Source organism: Coregonus lavaretus, assembly GCF_964263955.1.
Source record: "Coregonus lavaretus genome assembly, chromosome: 14".
Classification (NCBI taxonomy): Eukaryota; Metazoa; Chordata; class Actinopteri; order Salmoniformes; family Salmonidae; genus Coregonus; species Coregonus lavaretus.
Window position 1 is genome coordinate 18,714,922 of NC_140001.1, and position 8,976 is coordinate 18,723,897.

General features: G+C 37.7%; 1 protein-coding gene across 1 annotated transcript; it reads left to right on the top strand.

The window, feature by feature from the left end:
- Positions 1 to 212: 212 nt before the first annotated feature.
- On the top strand, positions 213 to 4,799 carry LOC311141781 (uncharacterized protein; the record flags this gene model as incomplete). The annotated part of the gene is made up of 8 exons (XM_084177233.1): positions 213 to 409; positions 1,783 to 1,923; positions 2,061 to 2,194; positions 2,613 to 2,749; positions 2,846 to 2,939; positions 3,056 to 3,155; positions 3,915 to 4,137; positions 4,787 to 4,799. Exons 1-8 carry the CDS (start codon positions 394 to 396, stop codon positions 4,797 to 4,799), a joined length of 858 nt encoding a protein of 285 aa, XP_084033359.1. The 5' UTR covers positions 213 to 393.
- Positions 4,800 to 8,976: the final 4,177 nt, after the last annotated feature.

The following is an 8,976-nucleotide window of genomic DNA, read 5'->3' on the forward strand; positions in this document are numbered from 1 at the left end:
ACTTATAGAAAACGTTTGACCTGTGTCATTGCCAACAAAGGGTATATAACAAAGTATTGAGAAACTTTTGTTATTGACCAAATACTTATTTTCCACCATAATTTGCAAATAAATTCATTAAAAATCCTACAATGTGATTGTCTGGATTTCTTTTTCTCATTTTGTCTGTCATAGTTGACGTGTACACAGTAAATTCCATAGTGTTAAATATGCAGTGTCAAAGTACATTGACTCTTACAGAGTTATTACTACAACAGTTGGAGTAAGATACCGCCCAGTGTTGGTGAAAAAGTACGTTGTTAAAAGACGCAGTGTCAGACGTACTCTGGAAAGCTCCGCCCACCTACGACTCGTCTCAAACGGACCACACATTTTCACGGCGCCATTTTCTTCATGTGGAATGACTGCGGTAAGTTTCTCCTAAGCGACTATACACACATTATTTGTCATTTTAACAGAAGCAGCATTTAAGAATTACTTTATATCGTTGCTAACAGTGCACTCTAGTTGGTTTTAGGTCTTAAAATGTCGAATTTTAAAAAGGCTAACGTTAACATGTTGTGACTGACTTCTGTCCAGTCCATGTGCCAGCAGTATTAAGCTAACGTTAATTAACATTAACTGACGAACATAACGTTCAAACTAGACAATGTCAGCCCGATTTATTGTAAGTTATGTTAATACAACGTGGAGGGGGGATTGTGTACTTCTTGTTAACGTTCAGATATTACAGGAACATAGCAAAGACTAAGGGGAGTTGGCTAAACTAGCTACAGTTAGCTACGTTAGCTTGACTGGCTAACTATGTGCGGGTGGCATGGATTTATTATGTTAACGGCGGGTAGACATTAACCTTGGACACTGCTTAAGCGGTGTGCCTTTATTTTTTTCCTGGATATTATACAAAATGACTTTCGGGTTTCAAAGCAGCAGCAGTACTGTTAAAATACTTAAGCACTATCTTAGCACACACTTATGGTGTAACGTTTAGCTAACATTATTCAATTCAATGTTATTTATATTGTCAAATCATAACAAGAGTTATCTCAAGACACTTTACAGACAGAGTAGGTCTAGACCACACTCTATAATATACCAAGACCCAACAATTGCAGTAATTGTGCGGGCAAGGCGGTAACATTAATGTTACAAGGATGAAAATCAGACGTTATCCTTTTTAATGTGTTTGACAGTAACTTCAATTTAACTGGCCATTTCTGCAAAAGTGCTGATCATTTCTCAGCACTTTGGTGGCTTGAAACAATATTTTTTCTTATATTTGAGGAAATACTGCTAAAATAAGACCATCAACTTTTTAACTGTGAGAAATTGTACTGATACTATTTGCAGGGAGCATGCTGCTTAAAGCTAAACTTGGAGATGTCCAAAAATTTGTCAGAATAACTGAGCCAAATCTGAAAGACTTTTTGATTGCAGGTAAGAATTTGACAATGTTAGTAATAACTGTCTGAATTTAGCTGTTTAAAATTGATATACTGGAATATTCCTAAAATGATGGGACATGTTAAGTTCTCAGGTTTTTGGAACTGGTCCATTTTTGTACGTCTAAATTTCTTCTGTTTTGCCCTTGGTAACTACACTTTAATTGTGGATGCATTGCTTAAGGTATAGTTATGATGCTACAAAAAAAAACATTTTAATCACTTAATAGTGTTTGTTTAAAACCTATTTTATAGGGTAAGGTAGGTGTACACAGTGAAATTATTATATAAATAATGATTTACTTTTGTTTACACAAGCTTTTATCCCTGTTTTTTCTAGCATTTGCAAAGTTTGGTGTCCCAGCTGTAACAGAAGGTGTGAAAATTGTTGACAGTTCAGGGACTGAATTGGATGATGATGTTTTTGAGGATATTATAAAGGATCCCTCAACTGGGGTGCTAACCATCAAATATGACTCAGGTTTGTTTCAGTTAATTAGACTAATTAATGAATACGTTATTTCTTTGTTTTATGAAGTTCATGGTGTCTATTAAATAAGTGTCTTAGATTATGAGGGAACTATATATAATTCTTTTTCTTCTAAAAATCATGGTTAGAATCTGTCTCCATGGTGGCCTCTTCTGAGCAATCCCAACCATCATCCCTTGATACCTTGGACTCTGAGGATACAGTCATTATTTCAGATAGCCCCTCCAGAAAACGCCAGAGGCTGGATACAGAAGCCAAGCAAGTAAGACAATTCTGACATTTTAAATTCTGTTCTTGAATCTGTTCTCAGAGAATTAAAATTACATTAATATACATTGTAAATTACATGGTTTCAAAACATTTTTGAAGTCCTGATTAGGGATGTCCCGATCAAGTTTTTTTAAGCGCCCTATCCGATTAAAAAAAGTATCTGCTGATATTGAGTCCTGATCAGATACTTTTATTTATTTATTGATAATACAGTGCACACTTCGAGTACATTCAAGTTATTGTCGCTGTCTGGAGGGAGTTTCTTACCATTATTGGCTTTTTCATTGGATTTTTGTAGCACTTGCAATCTTTGAGATTGGATCGGGACATCCTCTGACATCATATTAGTTTATTTCCAGTTTATTTGCAGTGGACATAACATGCAGAATTGTTATGCATTTTGTTTTAAGTTGGTGGAATCAGCTCTTACCAACAAAACCGGTGGGGAACGTATAATAAATGAATACAACCGAACCAAGTCCTTGACGGATGAAACAAGACGCAAAATGGTGAACATGCTGGCAGCTGACATGACAGAAATGAATGGGTAATTTGTTAATAGTCCTTGTGTTCTCAATCTGTAAATCTAAATCTGAATCTAAGTGAATATGACTGCACAATCCTTTCTTCTTCAATTTTGCAGTACATCTCCACCCAGACAGGTGAAAGAAATGTATGCCAAAGGAATAGTGACCTTATTCCCGTACCTCAGTGACCCATTCTCTAAGAATGGCTATGTGAGTTGCACACAGTAATAGTTGTAATGTTAAATATTATTGGAAGTTTTTGAATCCTACCAGACCATGTTGTTTTCAATGAAGTATCCATTTTTGTTATCCTTTCATCCTTCAAGGAGCATTATTATGATGGCGAGAGTGGAACTGGGTACTTGGCCTGGAGGATTAAAACTATTCAGAGAGGCACCGCCAAAGACAGGCGATCATCATTCGGAGGTAATACTGGAAAATGTATGGAACAAAACAGTTGCTAGATCAATAATTGCATTTGTTGCACTATTTCTCAGACATATAGTATAATGTGTAACTACATCCTTCAATTCTGCTAGCTCCCTCCCTCTTAGCAAATTTAAAGAAAATATGCATCAGAGACCTACAAAGGACTGTGACATAAGGGGGGGTTGCCTCGACACTGACTGGTCGAGGCAACCCCTGGCAAACTGGCCTTGCAAACTTTAGGGTGATTTAAACCAGTAGATGGCATTTTCATACATTTTTCAACCCACAAACTGCAGATTTCATAAATTGTGAAGAAATAATGTCAATATTAACACCAGCATTGATGCAGGGCTCCACACTAACTTTTTGTCTTGGTTGCACTTGTGCGCCTAACTTTTTTATTTAGGTGCACCAGCACAAAATGTAGGTGCACCCAAATTTTTTCCTTGCGTCGCCATTAACGCCACAATTTCAAGGTCACCTTTTTATCACGCTCCATATACATTCATATATATCATGTAACCACCCCCCCCCTTTGCTGTCCTCTGCCCCTCAGATGGCCAACACCTGTAATTTGGCCTTCTTCCCATTTGGCCTTGGCTAAACCAGCTTGCCACACTCCCTAGCATCAAACATATCATTCATATCATTTAGTTTACAGCTCAAAAAGTATATTTTACAGTGGAGTACTTCCTTTAAAAGTTAGCCAGGCTACTAAAACTTTTGACATGATTGAAATTTTCCCGTGTTGTGTAGAATCAGCCAAAGGATCAACTGGTGAAGACATGTCTGGAGGACCGACTGTCAGACGAGAATCCCAGTTTGTTCCAGAGACTGCCCTGACTGATGATGAGTGCAACAAAGCAATCTCACTGATGAAACATTCTGCTGATGCAGACACAATCAAGAAGAAAATGGAACTGACGTTTGTGTATCGCCGCAAAATGATCCTCGACCCCCAGCAGTCAAGCAACATACTGTCTGAGTTTCCACGTTTTAAAGACGTCAAAAGCTTGGTAATTATGTTATTTTGAAAATACTATGACAAGTGAATTGTTTTGTAAGACATTGTAGTGATACTAGCTAGCTAAACTAGCACGCAATACAATTTGATTGGCTGTCAAATAACTGAAATTGTCACCAACACCACCCCACTCCAGGTTGAACAGGATTTTGTTCTAATGTTCGGAGAGGATACCTCAAGCAAGCTTCTGGAAAGGTGGCCGGTCACGTTCAAGAAAAAGATCATCAAACAATGCAGAAAGCTTCCATCCACAAGTGAGCTTGAAGAACTCTTGCTGGCAGCTGATCCTCCTGAGGATGGCACTGAATTGGATGTTGACTTTGGTAAGATGCTTGTAAGCCTACCTTTTGTGTTGTATTGCAATATCAACATTATGTGTAAACATTTAAATATCAACATAATACTAAGAAGCTGGATCTGTGAAAGATTTACGAGTACGTTCTGTAGCAGTATATTGAACAAAACTTTTGAGATTTGACTCAGCCCTGTGGATGTTTTAGTTAGAGAACTTCTTGTGATGTAGAACTGCTGTCTGTCTGGGGGGTCTTTTGTAAAGAAAACAACGTAACTGAAGTGTGTTAACATTGAACTTGTGTTGTTACAGGTTGGGACAGTGATCTGTCATCGGTTTTACTGCTTATACACCTGATTCCACCCTCCGCTCAGGGTCGGAAGAGACCAGGAAAGGTTTCCGCATCCCAAGCAGAGAAACATCTTGTGGTATTCAAGAAGGTTTGTATTTTTTCTAATTTGTGGTATGAACACCTAATATTAGGCTACAAGTATTCATTCAATATTCATATTCAATAAGAGTAGTGTATTGGCTCTTTCTGCATATTCTACAACTACTTGGCCATTAACTACAGTTTTCCCTCATTTGTCTTCGCAGACCGGAACAAACATTCAAGAGCATCTCGATGCCATCACTACTAGCGCTCAGCCCTATCTCCTAGCTGTTGGAGTTAAGAAGAATGCAATCCACCAGTTCTTCATCATTATCGACAAGAATGCCATACCTTGCAGGTCAACCTCTTCTCTTGTTGCTTTTGACGAACTATTTAAGGCACATTTTGTGTTTGGCACATCCTACAACACCATGCTCCACAACATGTACACTTTCATCCAAACTACAGTGTACAGCATCGATGCTGGCAAGGTCAAAGAGAGCCCTCGTGTTGCTGAAATCAGGGCGAGGTTACTTCATTAGTGCTTGAAGTTTCTCCTCGAACATGAAGTGTTTTGTTTGTCAGGCTGAGTTATCGAGTTCAAATATGCTTGTTAGGCATTTACGATTAGTTCACGGTTACTTGCCTGGAAAAAATCTCCGGCTTAAATGTGCTCAGACTGGATGTGGCTGTGCGTTTGGTACGTTTTCTGGTTTTAGGAAACATTTAAACACAAAACACACTGAGTATATTGACCAACAGGTTGACCCTGATGTTTATTTAAGCAGCATTGGAGAGGCAGTGACCACTAATGTAGAGGAGACAGCTACAACGTCACGGACAGTTAATGAACACGAGGTAGCCACATCTACTCTGTTGAAAAAGTCCAACAGGAGCACTCTAGATATGTGTGCCTCTGCTGTTGCACAACTAAAAGCAGCTGGATTAAGTCAATCTACTGTAAATAGTTTTGTTTCCTCCATGGAAGAAGTGTTTTTTGAGATTCAAAGTCAAGCTACAGATGCAGCTTTGCAGTGCTTATCTCCACAGGAAACTGAAAATAAGAACAGAATAGAACAATCTTTGCAAAAGTTGGAAAACCCTTTCACACCCTTAAATTCAGAAGCTAAACGAAATAAACACTTCAAAGAGAAATGGGGAATCGTAGAACCTGTTGAAAAGGTGCTTGGCACAAGATTTGACAGCAGAAGAAACAAAACAACTGGGACATACGATCAGGTCGTTGTAACTGACAAGTTTGCATATATTCCTATTTTAGAAACACTAAAGGCCATTTTTCAAAACCCAGAACTTGCAGACATGTTCAAGCCCAGGCACATGCCCAAGGAAGGTGTGTATGCAGACTTGAGAGATGCCGCCTATTTTAAAAAAAGTCCCTTATTCTCTATAGAAAAAGATGCCATACAGATCCAGCTATTTTATGACGACTTTGAAACAGCAAACCCCTTGGGGTCTAAAAAGGGTATACACAAATTAGGTGCTATATACTTTACATTAAGGAATTTTCCCCCAATCTTTAATTCATCATTGATAAATATTCATTTGGGTGCTCTTTTCCATGCGCAGGACATCAAGCGTTATGGTTTTAATTTGATACTTGAGCCACTTGTCAGTGATCTTAAAGTACTCGAGACAGAGGGACTTAAAGTTCCCAGATTGAAAGATGTGATTCACGGTACCATAGTTCAGGTCACTGGTGATAATCTTGGGTTGCATGGTTTATTTGGCTTTGTGGAGTCATTTGGGGCAAGGTATTGTTGTCGTTTCTGTCTCCTTGAGAAAGATTGTTTTCAAACTGTGTTCTGTGAAGATGATCCAAAAGTTGTACTACGAACTATCGAGATGCACAAACTGCACTGTCAAACTTTACAAACAGATCCTACACTACCTCATATCTATGGTGTCAAACGCATTTGTCTGCTGAATTCACTACAGTATTTTAATACAGCCAACAATTTTTCTGTAGATATAATGCACGATATTTTAGAAGGAGTTGCTCAGTTTGAAGTCAAACTTGTCCTGCAGTACATTAAGGAAAACTTCCTAAATGCTGAACAACTGGCTGGTAGAATACATGCTTTTGACTATGGATACAATCAGCAGCGAAACCGTCCACCTAGAGTAAAGTTGTTTGATGGAAGTAATGATTTGGGGTTGAATGCTATACAGTCTTGGTGCTTATTACGTAATATGCCTTTGCTATTTGGTGATTTAATACAGTCAGATGACCAGCACTGGCATCTTCTACTTTTGCTTCTACACATTGTTAACATTGTATTTTCCCCAGTCCTTACAGAAGGCATGACCATTTACCTCAAACATTTAATCATTGATCATCATCAGCTCTTCAAGCAGTTGTTTCCTGCAATCAATCTCTTACCAAAGCATCACTTCATGATTCATTACCCTCGTAATATAAAAAACATCGGCCCAGTTCTGCACATGTGGTGCATGCGTTATGAAGCTAAACATAATTTTTTTAAGAAGCAATTAAAAAGCTTTAAAAATGTAACAAAAACATTAGCCAAAAAGCACCAAAGTTGTATGGCAATGTATCGAGAGTCCTTTAGCAAGGAAAGATTAACTTTAGGTTCGGGGAAGATGGTAACACTTAGTGAGCTCAAAGAAGGTCCCGAGATTGCTTTAAAATTTGGGTCTGTATTGTCTACCAGTGTGTTTTCTGCCAAGTGGATCAAACATCATGGTACAGAGTACCGCCGTGACTTCATTATCTGTACTGAGGTAGCATTTGAGATGCCTGTATTTTGTAAAATCAAAATTATTGCTGTGAAAGATGACTGTGTATTGCTCTGTGGAAAACTGATGGAAACAGTGTGTTTTGATTACCATTACTATGCCTTTAAGGTCAGGATGCATCCAGACAGGGTTCAAAAGGTGATCAACATTACTGAACTGTGTTACTTTAAACCTTTTGATGTTCAAATGAAGTATGGAACGACAGATTCCTCCTTGTATGTTGTTCCCTATTGCCATTTTATGGAAACCTAAGGTCAATGTTTTAAAAAGGGATTTGTATTCTTAATATATTTTAGCCTGACATAGTTGAGCTGTTAATAAAAATTTGAAATGCATTATTTTGTGGTAAGTTGTGATTTTTACTCACTTAATGGAGTATTTGGTGTAATTTGACACTAAAAAAGTGTAAAATGAATACTGCTGAGATTTATTTCCGTGACACTATACGGTGTTAGAATTTGACTCTATTTGAGCTTGTTTTTCACTGCAAGATAGTCAATTATCAACACAATAGTGTGTAACATCAACACTTATCAGAGTTATTTTAACCTTGAGTGTCAACTCCATGCAGTGTTAAACTGGACTGGAATCAAACTCAATCAGAGTTGATTTGTTATTTTAGAAGAGTAAATGATTAACTCTTCCAAGGGTAATATTTACACTCTCCAGTGTTATTTAACCTTTAGTGTAAAATTAAAATAACACTATTCAGTGTAAGCGAGTGTTAAATTTTTACTCTATTTAGAGTTAATTTAACTCTAAAATGTTAACACTATGAAAAGAGTCAAATTAACACTATTTCAGGGTGGGACCATATACACTCAGAAATAGTGTTAAATTTAACTCTTTAAGTGTTACTTTAACACTTCAAAATTTACTGTGTACCTATGATGAAAATTACAGGCCTCTCTCAGCTTTTTAAGTGGGAGAACTTGCACAATTGGTGGCTGACTAAATACTTTTTTTCCCCACTGTACCTGTATCAGTCCTGAAGCAGGTCCGGTGGAACTTGCCCATGTAAAAGTCCAGGCCGATGATGGCAAACATGAGGATAGCAAAGAAGAGCAGCATGCCAATCTGCAGCAGAGGCACCATGGCTTTCATGATGGACTTTAGAACCACCTGAAGACCTGAGAGAGAGAGCACAACATTCTCACTTTACTCTCATGTTGTAGTATTAACATTGATCATAGGAGAGATCCCAAAAGGCTCTTTAAGTTCCTTTATTTAACATTTCTGGTTATCAGAATTACATATGATGACATGAACAAAAATGTAACATATAAATACATATTTTAATTCTTAAAATGACAAACTTCCAAAGTCATTGTACTTACTAGGGATTCCAGAC